This window comes from Simochromis diagramma, unplaced genomic scaffold (assembly GCF_900408965.1).
Source record: "Simochromis diagramma unplaced genomic scaffold, fSimDia1.1 OVJJ01000106.1, whole genome shotgun sequence".
NCBI lineage: Eukaryota > Metazoa > Chordata > Actinopteri > Cichliformes > Cichlidae > Simochromis > Simochromis diagramma.
Window position 1 is genome coordinate 858,216 of NW_024387121.1, and position 18,818 is coordinate 877,033.

The 18,818-nt window shown below is 40.5% G+C and overlaps 1 protein-coding gene across 2 annotated transcripts; it reads right to left on the minus strand.

Annotated features, from left to right (window-relative positions):
- Positions 1-249: 249 nt before the first annotated feature.
- On the minus strand, positions 250-10,967 carry LOC120743308 (fibulin-7-like). Of its 2 annotated transcripts, none has more exons than XM_040046909.1 (7): positions 10,733-10,967; positions 8,589-8,739; positions 8,199-8,369; positions 7,858-7,953; positions 7,549-7,686; positions 7,317-7,452; positions 250-2,908 (listed from the first exon to the last, which is right to left on the minus strand). In XM_040046909.1, the coding sequence occupies exons 1-7, from the start codon at positions 10,829-10,831 to the stop codon at positions 2,548-2,550; spliced, it is 1,152 nt and encodes a 383-aa protein (XP_039902843.1). In that variant the 5' UTR covers positions 10,832-10,967; the 3' UTR covers positions 250-2,547. The 2 variants fall into 2 exon arrangements, with proteins under 2 accessions (XP_039902843.1, XP_039902842.1); XM_040046908.1 differs by having other exon boundaries at positions 7,858-8,118; positions 10,733-10,966.
- Between the last annotated feature and the right edge of the window lie 7,851 nt (positions 10,968-18,818).

The window sequence follows — 18,818 nt, forward strand, 5'->3', positions numbered from 1 at the left end:
GCAGGGTAAACATACATGTCTGCGTTTGCGCTGCCTGTTTTTATGTGTTCTGTCTGACCCGTGGAGGCTTCGGGCCGTCTCACACAGTCGTGTTAAATTCTTCAGCCCTGCAGACCCAAACACATGGAAGTCATAGACTGCACAAAAGACAAACTACAGTTTATGATTTTAACATTTCAAGACAAAAAAAACCACACCTTCCATTATTTACAGCTTTTAACTCGGCACATGTTAAAGGCTGACGCGATGTCGAGGTAAATGTGTTTATTCTGTAATAATACAAAGTTTGCAAACAGTATCCGCAAAGACCTTGAAGTTTTAATACAGAGTAAAAATGCTGAGTCTGCACAGCCACGGTGTATCAGCACCTCTGATGACGTTATCAGGTAAATCGCCGCAGGTTTTTCCAGAATCCTTCACCTTGCAAAGCCTGATGAATCATGAAATAATTGCCATATAAATTATTTTTACTTTATTCCATTCAGCGTTTTGGGGCAATTTATTTAGGAACAAAAATCGTCACACTGATGATGTAGAGGTCTCAAAAACTCATGTCAAATACGTTACAGGGTTGAATGCTTCTCAGTATTTGAATCATTGGAAAATCCAATAAAACGATTACTTAGACAATTTACAGATGGTTAGATGTGCTAAGCTGTGTTCGGGATTAAATGATGTCTTTTCATTATGCTGGATACATTTTTATGGTCTTACAGAGCTTCAAAAATGTTTTATGAAGGGAACATTTAACTAACTCGTTCCCAGAAGACAATATCTCGTTCCAGGTGTTCTCATTTCCCACAAGAGAATAACTTCTTTTCACAATACAATTACCCTGGGCAATAATTAAAAACAAAATCACACCAATACCTCCTGAGAACAAGATAATGAACTTGTTCCTGGAATTCATTTAACTTGTTCAAATGGCGGATAAAAGTTTCTTATCTCCTGCACACAGCTGGTTCCCAGAAGTAGTTTGATTCCTGCACACGAGTGAAGGTTGAGGTTTAGTTTGTCATCGCTGGAGTCAAGGTTGCTATCATGTGGTTAAAGTTAGGAAACAGAGTCACTGTTTTCATGAGATCCACAACATCCTCAGCACAAGAAAATATTAAAACACAAAATGCCTCATTTTTCTTACAGAGTTTGAGAAAACAGAACTTTTGAATAAGTGATGATATCAGCTTCAGTTGTTTGAACATGTTACAGAAACCTTTGTGCTTCCTTTCATGTTCATTTAGCTCAACTAGCTGGGTTAGGCTCCTGACCTGAATCAGTGGAAGTAAGATGATGGATGGTTGAATGGATGCGTTGTTTATGGTTTTTATTGTTCCAGTGAATGGACTGGAAAACAATAACCACAGTTGTAAACATAAAAAAAACAAATGTGGGCGACACATCCCTGCATTCTCTATAGATGTGTTTAAAAATTTAAAGTGACATGAACTTTGACCTGTAGTTTTTCAGAGGTGATGGAAGGACTTTCTCAAACATATAATTTGCGCAACCTTTAATTAACTGGTTTGGCTGAATTTGTGCTCCAGTTCGCTGACTTTTGTTTTGCCTCCAGGGTCACTGAATTTCCTCATTTCCAGCTCCATATTTTAATGATGGCATCCGTAGAGTAGCTCTATATGACTGAAGGAAGGTTTTGTATAAACATGTGTGTAAAAAGCAGTATTAAACCTTTTAATATGAACTAAACCAATAAGGAGAATGTACAGGTTGTACTCTAACATCCATACTTAGAATGGTGCACTAAGTAGTGCCAGTGTAGCGTAGCATCCTAGCAATCTAAGTCCAAGTTAGTGTTAGCTTTCTACAGAAGTGACTTTGGCAGAGAACAGACTCTTAAAAACGAACATGTAACAAACATTAGATTAGTTAGAATGTTTTTTTTTTTTTTTAAAGATTGTTTTTCAATACAAAATAATTTAAAATATTGAAGAATGTGATGCTAGGTGGGACCCAACAGAGCAAAGGTCTTTATAAAAACAAACAAACAACAACTTTAATTTATTCCTGTCAGTTCAGGGTTCTGATTAAGGCAACTGTCTCTGATTGGCTGTCCTTCCCAAAAACAAAAGTGTGTGGGAGGGACTTAAGATGACCATATTAGGAATATCTACTCTTGGTAACATCATTCCAACAGTAGAAAAAAAAACAACTTTGTGAAGCCTGAGCTTTTGTCTCACAAGGTTTACTTCTACATGTGCTCACCTCATTATCTGAAACTTATCTGGTTGTGTTCAAAAACAAAATATTACACATATGTCAAGAAAATGATGTAAGGCAGAGCAGGCCCACTTCAAAATCCTAAATACTAACTATTAGGTCTTCTTGGATCTGGCTATGTTATGCTCTATATACAAAATTCATATTTTTGAAAAGAACTAGAAAATTACAGTTAGTCACCTACAAAGAGGTCAAAAACACTCAGTGGTTCCACGTCCACTCTTCATCCTGCCCTGAAACGTCTTCATCAGTACAGTCAGAGTTCAGCTTATCTCCTTCTACAAACCCCGGGTAATCGTCATCGCTTCCTTTCTAAAACTCGTACGGAGACACGAACAGGGTGACCTTGGTGAGGTAGCGGCCCAGCAGGGTGTTGTGCTCCAGCTCGCTCATCTCCACCTCGGCTTCTAGCGTGGCCGGCCCCTTGATGGGCGTCACCAGGAGGAGGGTGCCCGTCTGTCTGCCCGAGCGCTGCACACTAAAGTGGCCCCGGCCGCGACCGCCGGCGAGGCCGAATCGCAGCGTGTCGCCCAGCACGCGAGCGGCAGACACCCGGAAGAGGATGCGCGGGGCGGACATGTTGGACACTACAGAGAGGAAGTGGAAGGAGATGGAGTTTGGTGCCTGAGTGCATGGCTTGTCTCCCAGCATGCACGGGTTCCTCTCACACCGCCTGAAAGAACACAAAGAGGGTAAACATTATTGGTTTTTAGTTATTCACAGGTTTTAGTCATTCTTATGGAACAACCGGCCTGCTCTCTGTCCTAATCTAAGATGAACAAGTACAAAAAACAGCAGACCGAGGCCTCAGGGCTTCAGCTGCCCTCAGCAGCACTGAATTGGATAAATGGAAGAAAAAGATTTCAACATACTCAATTACAGAAGGACAACTAACTAACATGTGATCAAAAAGATTTTCTAAAACTGGCTCACTTCTCCTTAAGACCATCTTTTTGGACATGTCCAGACAGCTTTCAGAATAGCGTCTACTTTTAAAGCACTACATGGACCCTGTGATGTCACCTCACACTTGAGGGTTATTGCAATCATAAAGAGTCCACCGTTCCCAAGCCTGAATGTGGCCTCATACATTCACATGCACTGCTTAAAAAAATCAAAGATCCAAATCAAATCAGTTTTATTTATATAGCACTTTGGTCCACAGTTGTTGTTTTTAAAAGTACTGTACAATAGAATAATCAGGTAACATTTAAAAGGAAAGGAAAATAATAAGAATAAAATAATGACAGACTCATACAGAATTAAAAGCCAAGGAGTAAAAATGGGTCTTTAAAATGCATGAAAACCCAGGAATGTCCTGATGTGCCTTCCTGAAGGAGTCGGATTACCTGTGAAACCTCTGTGAGGTCCACGTATCGCCTCAAGCTAAACCATTCCTGTTTTCGAGTTTTCTCATGGTTGCCCCTCTACTGCACCTGTCGTTAACTTTTTACACCAAAGCAACTGACACAACCAGCGTTTCTTAACTGACTAGATCGAGCTCACAGAAGGAATTGATGCTAAACTCTAATAAAAAAGTGTCATGTGTTAGTGCTACTTATATGATATGATAAGTTAGCTGATACAAATTTCAAAACTCATTTAATTTGTTTTTGATTGAAATTGAATATTACTTAAACTCTCTTAAATTGACTTCCAATAAAAAAGGTTTATCATTGATTGAAATTCATTCAGAAATAATCCTTCTTATTTCATTGTACTGTATATTGTTACTGTTATTTGCCCTGTATGTCTACTGTACAAACTGAACTGGAATGACTGACTGTTCGCTTTATAATTTCAAATAAAGTTCGAAAAAAAAGAAAAGAAAAAAAAGTTAGCTGATACAGCAAACCAGACAAAACATGATGATTAGAACGAGAGAGCGAGAGAGAAGAAACCTGTTTGGATGCTTGACATGATCTGAAAAATGTGAGAGAAGTGCAGATTATTAGTTAGAGAACATTAATTAAACTTTTCAAGCTATCGTTCTGTCTTTGTGATGACTCTTTTGAGGGCACCCATTGGTTTTGAATAACTCTTTTCACTTCCTGTAAAATGCTTTTATATTCATCACTCTGTGACGTATATCTTTTTAATCCAGTTTAATCTGATTAGCTTCAGCATGCTAATGCCTCCTACCACGTAAAGCTACACTTCATGGTTAGCTTGTGAGTCATAGTTAGCAAAAAAACATCTGAGGTCAGTCTTGGGTCAAAAACCTCTTCTACATCTCCAACAAAGTGTGGTTGCGGGTTGGAGCGCATTCTTGTATTCTTCATCTTCATCGACTTCCTGTCTCCTCTATAGTAGAATCCAGTCTGGTTGTTTATGGTTCTCCAGAGACGCCATGATTGTTTAGTCATCCCCAGAGTAATCTGTTAAAATCCTGAAATGATCCTAGTCTCCTGAAATGATACCCTGCTCTTGTACTCATGGGTAAGGACCTGCTTTTCTCAGAAATTGACACAAACACTGAAAGTGAACACATGATTTTGTTTGTTATATGCTGGAGAGAGTGCAGGCATTCTCTGCACTCTCCCAGATTCAGAGTTAGGTTTGGGACGGTGTTTTTTAGACATAAACATGCTGAAATGTTTGACAAAGTTAGTGTTTTCTGTCATATATCTTCTGTCCCAGTTGTGAACGTTCATATTAAACATAACAAAAGTTGAGTCATAATAACTCAGCATATGTACAAGTAACCTCTGTGAGCCAAAAGCTCAGATGGTCTGAAACATGGACTGCCACTAAACTCACAGTTTATATGTATATTTTTTCTCTAAGTGGTCAGAGAGAGTTATCCTTCATATGGTCATCTCAGTTATGGAACCCACATGCGGTTCAAAACCTTTACTAGGAATTCAATTTTCAATTATATTTTGATAGAGCGCCAAATCACAAAAACAATTGCCTTAGTGCGCTTTATATTGTAAAGGTAAAGACCCTACAATAATACATACAGAGAAAACCCCAACAATCATATGACCGTATGAGCAAGCGCTTTGGTGACAGTGGGAAGGAAAAACTCCCTTTTAACAGGAAGAAACCTCCGACAGGAATAGGCTCAGGAAGGGGCGGGGCCATCTTCTGCAGCCGGTTGGGGGTTGGGGTGAGTTAAAACAGCTCATTTCAGACAGAGCGTGAATGAATGAAAGGTTTATTTTGAACTGTGAATCATGCAAATCTTAAAAAAATATTTTAAACAAGATTTGACCTCAAGAGGCTTTTGTTAATGTTAATATTTGACGCATTTGTAAAATGGTATCAAGGGTTGATATTTGTTAAAGGTTTTGTATCAAAGTTAGAAATCCTTTTGTGATCGCACTAATGTGAGGAATTTCACTACATACAGTCTTTTATCGTTCCTCTGCTGCCATTTGTTCTAGTCTTATGCAAAATGATTCTTAGTTTTTAATTGATGTGTTAAAATTTTATAGTCAAAATACTTCAGAGTAACGTTTCCACTGCAAATCTTCTCAGAAAACATTTTGCAGAACCCTTGAACTAAGCCAAACACCCTGGAGAGCCTGTGTGCCTGCAATCTTCATGTTTTTTGTGACCAAAATACAGGAAACAGATGATACAACAGCTGTTTTCTGCAAACGTTTGTCTTGAATTTGTGGCTTGCTAAATCATCTTTATCCAAGTCCCTCTTTAGCTAGTGTGTCCAACAAAAGGCTCGCTCAGATTACATGCCTTTGACATCCTCTTTCAAATCGAAGATGAATGATGGGCAACTTTTACAGTAAGTTCTCCCAATAGTTTATTTTTTCTTTTGGTGGTTTTCCCCACAAAGAAGTGATCAAGTCAATCCTCATAAATATGATTCTCCTCACTATCAACCCAGTGCTTTGATGTGTGATAAATACATTATTTGCTTTTCATGCAATTACTGTATTGACTGTATTTGTCTTGCAGTTTCTTGGATTTGACTGGGGGAATTTTTGCAATTTGGCATCTCTGTGATTCCAGGTGTGGAAAAAGTACTTGAACAATCTGCTGTGGTAAACACGTCCAGTGCTGTAAACACGTTTCAAGGTTCTTGACCAATCAGCTAACTGGAGCCTGAAAACTCAGCAGTTCATCTGAGGCCAAACCTCAGCCTGACTCTCAGCCCAGATTCTACCAGAGCTAAGAGATGGGTGGAGGAGGGAAGTGGTTAACTGTGAGGTCGAGGTCATTGTTTGTCAAATATTTCTTTATCGCTGTCCCTGTCATTGACTTTATGTCTGATTCTTTTTCTTCTGAGGTGACAGGTTTATGGTTTTGATTGTGTCTTTGTGTTTCTGGGTGCTGTTTAATTGCACTCTCGATGTGTGATTTAAATTGAGTGTAGTTCAGGGCAGTCATTCTTTTGACTGCTTGTTCGCTAGTTTCAAATTCAGACTGTCAGTTTTGTTTTCATCCACAGTTGTTGGACAAATAGACAAAGTCCATAGAACTTGGAGAGTTTCCAGATGTTTTGCAACTCTCTGGATTGCCTCAAACAGCATGTGGACTGATTTTTGACCAATGGGACAAATATCACACCACTGAGCTCATTTGAATCACAGACAGATTGTTTTGGTTTTGGGGATCAAATCACACTCTAACCTTTTTTTATTCGAGTTAATATTAGTGAGTCCCACTCACACAGACTTAGAGACTGGTTGGCAATCATTTGGCAACCATCGGTTGATAGGAAAAAGTGTCTAGCACTCGACCCACTGCTGAGTGGTTGCTTCTAGTGTGAAACTGGTTGCAAACAGGTATTTGGTGCTGTACCAAAAACCTTTTTATTATTGTTAAGGCGCCACAGGTTGCCATGGTAACCAGTAGTTTGCATGGAAGATGCCAGTTTGTCTGTCCACCATCAAAAACTACTTGCCAAGTAGTGCTGAAACTGTGAAAAGTGAGCCGCAAACTGGAAACTCAGACTGTTTGCCTTTAAAGTAAATAGTGAGATTCGCAAACTTTCAGATTGTACAAACTAAAGGTTTATGTGGAGATATGGAGACACAAACAGGACACAGAAGGTAAGATAGAAGAGAACAGCTCAGAGGAAGGTTGAGGAGAAAAAGGGCGGTAAGTACTCTTACATGGACGATGTTTTGATGTACGTGGCGTTTTTCAAGCGAGGACACTCCACCGTCACGCACTGGAAACCTCCGTAGGTGTTCACACACAGCTGGTCTGCTGTGCAGTTGTGCATCCGGTTTTCACACTCGTCAATGTCTGAATGCGAAAGGTCAAAGGTGAGAGGTACAACTACAAGGGCGCAGACATCTTAAACATTCCCCAAATAGAACAGGATGACCTCTGAACTCTGACCTGTGCAGCCGCGGCCGTCTCTGGTCAGGTCGTACCCGGACGGACAGATGCAGTGGAAGCTGCCGGGTGTGTTCACGCACTGATGGACGCAGAGCAGGCCAGGCTGACCGAGGGGAAACAGATGGCACTCGTCGATATCTGAAACAGACACAAGCAAAATTCTAGTTGATTAATCGGTCGGTTGATTGAAAGAAAATTTACATCCAACAATTTTGGTTCTCAAGCGAAGATATTGAAAATCGATTTTTTTAACTGCTGAGAATGATCAGCGTTTTGTTAATGTGGTGGTTATTGGTATGGACTGATCACCTGTGCAGATGTTGTTGTCACGGCCTGATATGGTGAAGCCCACGTCACAGGTGCAGCGGGTGGAGCCCAGGAAGTGTGTGCAGTGAGAGGGTCGTACTGAAGAGGAGGGAGAGGATGACGTGGGTGACTGGTGAGAAAGTGAAGTTGCTGAAGAGGATGCTGACAGAGCAGCAGAAGCAGGAAATGATGACGAAGAGGAGGCGGAGGAGGAGGGAGAAGCGGGAGAGAAGGAGGGGAGGGAGTTGGCGGTGCTGTTGAGGTCTGAAAAGAAAAACCAGGTTTAAAAAAACCAGAAGCACAAAACTTTGAAGCAGAACTGTGATTGACCTCCAGAGACTCACGTCTGCACATGGGCTGCTGACCGCTCCACTTCAGAGACTCCAGACACACTCGGGTCCGAGGACCAATCAGCTCATAGCCGGACTTGCACAGGAAGTGGACCTCGTGTCCGATGCCAAACACCCTGCCCAGTCTGCGGCCGTGAGCGGGGGGATCCGGTTTGGGGCAGGATGCTGGAAGGCAAAACATTTCTGTCTGAGATAATCTTAATCCACCTGCTGGACCTCAGAAAAGTTATACACCAGCTCAAACCCTGTGGTCATCTGGAACAGACACCAGGAACTGACGGTGCTCCAGTGTGTCAGCCTCCCCTGCAGCTGCGCCACAAACCATGCCCTGCCACAGGGACACTACACCAAAAACTCCTCCCACTTTTACCATTTATTTTTTACCTATTTTAAAGACTGCCATGGTGCTGTTGTGCAGGATGCTAATCTTCTTCTTTAGGGATCGCAGGCTCTGCTGGTAGGACGTCTCATGGACCGCCAGCATCTTCTCCACCTGCCGCAGCGAGTTCAGCAGATCGTGAGTGGATGGACACTCCTGTGGGGGCGGGACAAGGAGGGGTTAGAGAAGGCCTTTCTCCATCTAATCTTTGTCTTTTTGGCACTTTTATAATAAGCCGAGTAAATTCTGGGGCCAGAACACCAAAACCATGAGCTGACTCAAGCTCAGATGTGCACAGTGGATGTGGGTGTATACTTCTAAATGCCTCCTATCACAATAAATATTCATTAATTACTATTAATTCTATCTTTAGGCCCAAATATGAAAACACAAAGTTTTTCCAAGGTTGTAATAATTTGTTTGGCTAGAGGCAGAAGATGACCATCACATTCTGTTTGCAGGTGTGAGGTCTGCACACAGAGGTGAGGTTTTTCAGAGCTGCATTTAAGCCTGGGTGAAAACTGAACCAGAAGCGGCCGCTCGCCTCACAATCACTGTTGAAACACAGCTTAACTCGGCGCTGCTGCCACACAGCGAACCTGTGGTTTGTGTTTTCGGTGTTTGGAGGCGTTCCTTTGGTTTCTTACAGGCAGTGAAGACTAAGGAGGGTGAACCTGAGCTCTGCGTGCTGAGCTGCAGCTACTATGTATTTAAACAGACTTTGGTGTTGGTGTGAGTAATCAAACTCTAATGACAATAAAAACAAGAATTTGTTCTTGCACTTTGATTGATTTGACCAGGGCTAAGGGTGTGTCATAGTCGTTGAATTTCTTTTTTTTAATTTTAGTTTTTTGGACATTATTTAAAAGTACACAAGATTAAAAAGTTCAAAGAGCTCCACTTGATTTAAATTTACCTGAATCAAATTGAAGGTCATGCTCCTGTGCACCTTTGCTCTGAGCAGAACTCCTAATGTGTCGTCTTATACTTTCTGATTCTAGCTGGACCTTCTCCAACATGTCAGAAAGATGAATCTTCAATTTGATCTTAATTTTTTGAAGCACACAAAGCTACAGTTTGAAGATATGTGTTTGTGATGCCTGAAATTCCAGGTCAGGTCATTTCTGCTGAATGTTCTGACTCAGAAACATCTGGATATTACAGATGCTGAGAAACATGTGTCCCTGCTGCTCTTTGCCTTCAGGTTGGAAAACTGGATTCTTGAAAACTGCTCAGTCTTAGTTGGAGACCGAGCTCTCATCATCAGTGATGATTGTCTGCATAAATGTTTAATTCAGTTTGAAAAACGAGTTGATGTTTGTGTTTAGCATAGAAGAATCTAAAAATATCAGCCATGCTTGAAGCTCTCAGGACATGCAAGAGAAGATGATTATGAACATCATATGGCCAAATGTACAGAGTTAAATGGATTTTTCTTTGTTATATCTATAATCATAGTGTGTGGTACTGCACTATGTTTCAATAAATAATCTCAAATATATTTTTAATCTAAAAAAGATCACGAGCTTTCTCTTGATCAGATCATGTTCCAACTTTTTTGACTCTCTAAGAAATAAAACCTGGATATAAAATCATTTTGATGTCAACTTTTACTCAAAAAACATTTAGACCCAAAATGCTGACTTAAGTAATTAGATTACATGTAAATCTACCATGTAATTTTGTTACATGACTACAATGTAAAAAAAAAAATTAAACTTACTTCATTTTGCTTGATTTTTTATTTGAACTTTATATGAACTTTTGATTTCTATATTTCATTTTCATTTTACTCAAAATTGTTCCTTCAGTGTCCTACTAAGTAGAGAGGGGTCAGCTGACATTTTAAACATGCATTATTTTAGCTTTAGGGGATGACTTTTTTTTCCAGGAATATCATCTCCAAGACTGGGAACATTAAAGTGTTATAGCCTAAAAGCTATAAAAGTAAAATGCAAACATGATAAGAACTATTCTTATGTATTTTATTTAAGAAAAACAGTCGTAATTTTTTTTAATTACATTAAATTCGATTGAATACATACATTATATTGAATTAGTCTTATGAGACCTTCGGTCCAAATATAGATGATTTCATGTTTTTCTTATTTTTTTAAAAAGCATGTCCAGGTCAGACACCGGTACCAACCTGAGCAGAAGAAGAATAAATCTGATGAAGGCTGATCATCATCATCATCAGCGTAATGACCCCAGCAGCCTTCATCCTGGAAAAAAACTCCATCCTCATGATGATCCGTCTTCAGCTCCTCTGCTGCGTCCTCAGAACTGAACCATCTCTTCTCCTGCTCTTTCTTTTCGAGGGCACTTGCCAAATTTCTCCTGCGCTCCCTCACAACCCTCCCTCCACCTCCACCTTCACCTCCACCCACCTCCCTGTCAGGCATGTTGGAGGTGGAAGCTGAAGCCAGAGGAGGAGGAGGAGGAGGAGAAGGAGGGCCCACATCTGGAACATGCTGTCCCTTCTTCTTTTTTTTTTATAAACCATCAGCAAATCCAGAAATAGACTTAAATTATAAGGAGAAGTCAGCTGGCAGTGGTGTCTTTTAATCATCCCCCGTTGTTGGGGAGTATTTCAGATTCGCTCTCCAGCTCAGGAATGTGGCTCCTGCTCCAATTACAGTCACTATAAAGCCCCACTTTTTTTGAAACCCCAAACTCGCCTCGTTGCAGCATAATGTCATGTTGCTCCTAAATGACAAGGCAGCGATATCTGAGGCAGAAGCCCCCGCCTCGGTTATCCCCCACTCAGAAAGAGAAAAAAAAGAGGTGTAGAGATCCTGGAAGAGATTTTAGAAAAGACCCTGCAGCTGCTACAAGTCCAAACTTCAACTTAAACTCAGAGTCATATATAAGGTATGATAATGGCAGAGTATGCATGCACACTATAATCTCCTATACAGCACCCTAAACACATGAAAATCCCCAAAAGGAAAAACACATCTGCTGAATTTGGAATTATAACGTTTAATTGGAAGTAAATAAAAAAGATGATTGAACTCCATCAAACAAGGCCTTGAATTTCCTTGAAGAGCCTGGAATTTCATGTGCAGTGAGCGCAGAGGGACACACACTCTTTCACGCATTTGTTAAAAACACAAAAGAACCATTTGCACAGCTATAAACTGTCTTTATGGAAGATTATTGGAAAAAACAAAAAGAAGCACATTTTGATTTTTAACATGCCTAAAATTAGAACACTGAGTCCACACAAGATATGTGCTTAAATAACAGATATGTCATCATAAGTAAACTAACAGAATACAAACCCCAAAAAGGGGGTTGGGTATTCATACCAGATGCCAGCTGGTATGAAATAGAGATGCTTTAGTTTTATTCTCTTATTATAGTTATTCTTTAATTATCATAATTAATGTTGGTCCAAGTTCAGCATTGCAAGTGAGCATATTGTTATGATGTCATAGTTTTGTGACATGTAAAAAAAACAAAAACGGCCAATGAGCACTCAGGAAAACATTGTAAATAAAAGGCTGTTAGGATTGGGGCTGGGGGTTGGGATGTGATCGTGCTTAGGGTTGTAGCGCTATAGTTAGGGTTAAGCTCTTCTGGTTAGGGTTTAGTGTGTGGTGTAACGGTGTGTCCACATCACAAAAGTATGACATCACAGAAATGTGAGTGGTCACTTGCAATGTGGAATGTGGACCAAGATTAAGTTTGATTATGCGGGAACAACACCCACATGGAGCTATCAGATTGTGCTTTGCTCATCAGCCAGTATCACCAAAGACAGACCTCCTGGAAAACAGGTGGAGCTGTGAAGCACTCACCGGAATGAAGTGAAAGGCTCATATTGTCATCTTTTTTTCAGGTTTTAAAACTTTTAACAGATTTTTTTTTTTATTACAGCAAGAAATTTGTTAAAATATTAATTTCATTGGTTTTCTGGATTGCTCTTACAAAACGGAGCATCTGAGTGGAGAGGTGTTGTTTTGTAATTATGTCTGTCTTTTAGGTGTTTTGTGGTGATCCTGATGTAGCTATAGCTGACTTCAGTTCTTAAGCGTTATAATCTTAAACTTTTAAAAACTAAACATATGTTGGCATTTTCGACTAGAACAAATGATGATGATCATCATGCAACAACATCAAAGTGTTATATTTCTGACACCACAGGAAATACATGCTTTTATTCTGGGACTTTTCTAGAACAGCTTGATTCTTATGATTATGAAAATAATCCTTCATCTTTTTTTGGGCTTTAAAGCAGTCCCTCAGTTTTCTCACATTAGCTGAAAAAACATTTGTTTTAGCACCTTTCTCTGTTAATAAGATATCATTCCTCTAATTGTTTAATATCAGGATTCGCCTTGGTTACACTTTATGACAGAAAGTAAAGAGAAGAAAAGTGACACAAAGTTAAATGTGATGAAAAAAAGTAAGTTATCCTGAATGTCGTGCTTGTGCCAATGAAAACTTTGCTACTGTTGGCAAACGACAAAGGAAGAGGAGAGGGGGAAGGCATGTTAGAAAGCAGTGAGCGAGCAGGAAAGTGTAGTGAGAGTAGGGACTGGATGTATCGTCTATGAGCAGTAAAGGGAGAGAGCTGGCTGATATTATATTGGAGCATACTTCATTGGACATGTAGCTGAAGGGAACAGGTGATAAGGAGATGTTGTGTAGTAGCTGATACAGGCTCTGGGTGGTGGGGAGAATTGCTAGATGGCTGGATAAGAATGGCTGTAGTGATGAGGGAAACTGCAAAGAAGGTGTTTGATGTGACCTTTGGACGGAGGAAAGGGGACAAGGAGACTTGGTTTTGGACTGAGGACATACAGGATCACTTAGGAAGAAGTTAGCAGAGAAAGAGCAGGATAGTCAGGGATTCAAAGAAAGTAGACAGGAGTACTGGGAGGTGATGTGTACAGTGAGGAAAGATTGAAGAAAGCATGGGCAGCAGGTTAGGGTGGTTAATGATAGAGACAGAAATGTGCTAACGAGAGAAGAGAAGAAAGTTACAGAGAAGTAGATGGGTGGAAGACAGTTAGAGAATCAGGAACTGCAGAGGGTTAGTAACAAGGAAATGAGGGCGGCTATGGAAAGGATAAAGAGTGGAAAATTATCCATATGACATACCTGTGGAGTATTGGAGAAATCTAGGAGAGAGGGGAATCATCTTTTTGACCTGATTGTTTAAAACAACCTTGGAGTATGAGAGGATGTCTGAGGAATGTACAGTGGGGCAAAAAAGTATTTAGTCAGCCACCGATTGTGCAAGTTCCCCCACCTAAAATGATGACAGAGGTCAGTAATTTGCACCAGAGGTACACTTCAACTGTGAGAGACAGAATGTGAAAAAAAAATCCATGAATCCACATGGTAGGATTTGTAAAGAATTTATTCGTAAATCAGGGTGGAAAATAAGTATTTGGTCAATAACAAAAATACAACTCAATACTTTGTAACATAACCTTTGTTGGCAATAACAGAGGTCAAACGTTTACTATAGGTCTTTACCAGGTTTGCACACACAGTAGCTGGTATTTTGGCCCATTCCTCCATGCAGATCTTCTCAAGAGCAGTGACGTTTTGGGGCTGTCGCCGAGCAACATGGACTTTCAACTCCCGCCACAGATTTTCTATGGGGTTGAGGTCTGGAGACTGGCTAGGCCACTCCAGGACTTTCAAATGCTTCTTACGGAGCCACTCCTTTGTTGCCCGGGCGGTGTGTTTTGGATCATTGTCATGTTGGAAGACCCAGCCTCGTTTCATCTTCAAAGTTCTCACTGATGGAAGGAGGTTTTGGCTCAAAATCTCACGATACATGGCCCCATTCATTCTGTCCTTAACACGGATCAGTCGTCCTGTCCCCTTGGCAGAAAAACAGCCCCATAGCATGATGTTTCCACCCCCATGCTTCACAGTAGGTATGGTGTTCTTGGGATGCAACTCAGTATTCTTCTTCCTCCAAACACGACGAGTTGAGTTTATACCAAAAAGTTCTACTTTGGTTTCATCTGACCACATGACATTCTCCCAATCCTCTGCTGTATCATCCATGTGCTCTCTGGCAAACTTCAGACGGGCCTGGACATGCACTGGCTTCAGCAGCGGAACACGTCTGGCACTGTGGGATTTGATTCCCTGCCGTTGTAGTGTGTTACTGATGGTGACCTTTGTTACTTTGGTCCCAGCTCTCTGCAGGTCATTCACCAGGTCCCCCCGTGTGGTTCTGGGATCTTTGCTCACCGTTCTCATGATCATTTTGACCCCACGGGATGAGATCTTGCGTGGAGCCCCAGATCGAGGGAGATTATCAGTGGTCTTGTATGTCTTCCATTTTCTGATGATTGCTCCCACAGTTGATTTTTTCACACCAAGCTGCTTGCCTATTGTAGATTCACTCTTCCCAGTCTGGTGCAGGTCTACAATACTTTTCCTGGTGTCCTTCGAAAGCTCTTTGGTCTTAGCCATGGCGGAGTTTGGAGTCTGACTGTTTGAGGCTGTGGACAGGTGTCTTTTATACAGATGATGAGTTCAAACAGGTGCCATTCATACAGGTAACGAGTGGGGGACAGAAAAGCTTCTTACAGAAGACGTTACAGGTCTGTGAGAGCCAGAGATTTTCCTTGTTTGAGGTGACCAAATACTTATTTTCCACCCTAATTTACAAATAAATTCTTTACAAATCCTACCATGTGGATTCATGGATTTTTCTTTCACATTCTGTCTCTCACAGTTGAAGTGTACCTCTGGTGCAAATTACTGACCTCTGTCATCATTTTAAGTGGGGGAACTTGCACAATCGGTGGCTGACTAAATACTTTTTTGCCCCACTGTAGAAGTGTACTCGTACTGATTTTCAGAGACAAGCGTGATGTGCAGAGCTGTAGTAACTACAGAGGGATAAAGCTGATGAGCCATGGCATGTGGAAGGAAAAGAGTTGTTGAGGTTAGGTTAAGAAGAGATGTGATCCATTTTAAAATTATTTTATTTGTTTTTAAGTCTCTTAATGGTCTTGCCCTTTCTTATTTGTTTGATCTGCTTCAGACAAATAAGAAAGGGCAGCACTGCGGTCAGCTGTTATGTTGTTTTTAAAGTGCTTTAGAAATAAAGTGAAAGTGAAAGTAAAGTGAAAGTGATGATCAGTGAGCAGCAGTATGGCTTCATGCTGAGAAGAGATGCCATGTTTGCATACATATTATTGGGTGCCAAGAAAGATGTGGTGCTGCATCAGGAAGTCGGGAGTGGCAGAGAAGTCTAAGGCTGGTGGAGGACAATCTGCCGTGCAGAAGGAAGAGAAGAAGACCACAGAGAAGATTGATGCATGTTTTGATGGAGGATATACAGAGGGTTGGTGTGACAGAGGATGATGGTACAGATGGAGTGAGATGGAGGCAGATGATCCAATGTGGTAATCCTTAACCGGAACAGCTAAAACAAGAGGAAGAAACAGTCTGGCTTGACAAATTATGGATGTTGGTTGGTGTCCACCAGGTGGAGCTTGAGTCTTTTCAGAAAACCAAAGAATTCAGGTCTCTTCACAAACATGTGGCACCACCGCACTTTGGAAAATGATAATTTACTTTGGCAAAGTTGCTGATTATAGTTTGATGCTTTGATCCAAACCACATGAGAACTGAGAGTTCTGAAAACAAAGATGATTTACTCACGTTTGTCTTTTCAGGCAGAAGCAAACTGACGGATGGTTTTCTGTGTTTCTGATGTTTGTTTGAGGTTTTTGCTGTTGTTTCCTTATTGGTTCTGGATACATTTTGCAATCAGTCAGTTTCTGGCCTGTAATTTTTTAATACAGCTTGCAGGGACTCAGTGGAAATAAATTGTGTTTAACCAGGATTATATGAGTTATGACATCTGCTTTCCAAGTGTGTCCTGCCCAAGACAGGAAACAGTGGTGAATTATATGAACAGAAATTCACACGTAATGAGTTTACAAATGTGGATGACTAAAAGAGTAAGATTAAAAAAAACACTTCAAATGAGGGAATGTAATTGAGAATTGTTTTTGATTTGAGGCTACAGATTGTTTTTATGTGTTTGAAGCTACCTGGTACCTAGACCTGAATCTTGTTCCATTTTAAAAACATCTAGGCTGGGCTGTGCCTTTGGAGGTGGTCCTGAGGGTCTTGATCCACACTGTAATGATGTGAGTCATTAAGGGTCACATCATGAGCCAAGACTTTAAATATTTGTGAGACATCTCTTTACCCTGACATCATGTGAGTTATTGAGGTCACATGGGTCAGGATAGGTGCAGATGCGGAGCTGGGTCTTATCCTGCTGAGGTGGATCTCCTGTGTTGTGCCACGTGCTTGTGGAGTGGTTGTTTGGTTTCTCCTTTGCAAATGTCTTAGTACTACTTACTGCACTACATTGTTCAGCTTGTGTTTGGATGTTTCATCCTTGGGTTTTTGTCTGAGTTGTTGCTGGGTCTGAAGTGCACTGGGATTTTGGAAGTTCCTCCTCAAAAAGGTCAAAAGAAATTGATGGCATTGGGCCAGCGGTCCCCAACTTTGTTGCGCCACGGACCGGTTTAATGTCAGACAATATTTCCACGGACCGGCCTTTAAGGTGTCGCGGATAAATGCAACAAAATAAAATGATACGACCAAGACAAAAACTGTGTATTTTGTATGTACAATAATAAACATGAATTCACTGTGTAATTGTGCAACTTTATTAGCAGCATCCACCTGAAATGCGCCAACAATATTGAGAGTAACATCCTCCTCTCTGCCCCTTAATGCTCTCTGGTCACTATAGTAATGCGTAAATATTTCTTTCAAAGTAAGACACACAACTACAACACGGGAAAAGACCCAGGGCAACCAAGTTAATGATAAAAACCCTGAAAACCAACTCTTGCTCAGTTCTGTTTTTACCCCCTAAAGTTGGGACTGTAAATTAAAATTCAGCTTCTAGGCTCCTTATTTAAGTTTCAAGACATAAGATCCGGTTCACCCAACAGTGCCAAAGTGGTGATTAAACTCCAGAAGTGTTGACCCACACGATGACTGTCACAGTGGCCTTCAGATAAATCAGTGGGGAATGCAGCCCAGAATACATACACTAATCAAGGAATCCAAACACATAGTTTATTTTTGCCATTTTTGTAGTTAAATGCCAACTCATAAAACATTGTGCCATGAAAAGAAACAAACCAGCCCCACCAACATTTCTTTTTTAATTTTTACATGAATGGTGGAGTAAGTTTGTTGGACATCTACCAGGTCCCCATCAGTCTACCAGAGGTTGGTAATGGCTTTTGTTTGCCACAAGCCTAAATAGGTACATTTTCAAAAACTGGATAATATTAGCTTGCAAATGGCTTTTCATTGATTCAATTAAGATGACAGTTTTTCCATTACTGGGGCTCCAAACAAGCAAAACTTCTTTAAATATGGATTGAACTTAAACTAAACAAACCTTAAATAGATGGGTTGTTAATGATTCGAGAGATGTTAATGGCTGGGGACTTACGGTGGAATTTCTTACAATAGTTTGTGTTAATTTTAATAAAACTAACATCATTGATACCTGTGAAGTGTAACCCTTCACAGATGAAAACATGTTATGATCTCTCTGTACATTTTGGTTTATTTCTGTAACATTTCAGATTTCTAAAAACATTTCTAAACTCTGTAAGTAGAATCAAATAATTTATGGATTTAGGGTTTTTTTTTGGATACTTTATCTTTTGTTGCAGATTCCCTCCTGCATGCTGACAGTGTGTGTGTGTGTGTGTGTGTGTGTGTGTGTGTGTGTGTGTGTGTGTGTGTGTGTGTGTGTGTGTGTGTGTGTGTGTGTGTATGTGTGAGAGAGAGAGAGAAAAGCTTTGCAGGTGTAATTTTGCATATTTTCTATTTGGCTCCACTCAGCAGAGAGATTAGCAGCAGGTAGAGTGACAGGTGGATTAAAATGGACTGCATCTCTGGCTCGAGTAAAAAAAATAAATATTAATTAGACCTTCATTATAGAGCAGTTACTTGAATTGTCATTGCAGCAGTGCTGATGGTTTAACTCCTGTGTTGATGTTGTTCTGTTCATGCTATTAACTGCAATAAATGCCGTTATTAGACAGCAAAATATTAAATGAAACTTTAAATGAAATGAAAACAAAAACTTAAATTGAAGTGTTCCAGTGTTCCTACTGGAAGGAAGACCATGAGGCAGTTCCAGAAATGCTGGAAAGATTATGTCTTTTGGCTTGCCCATCCATCCATCTATCCATCCATCC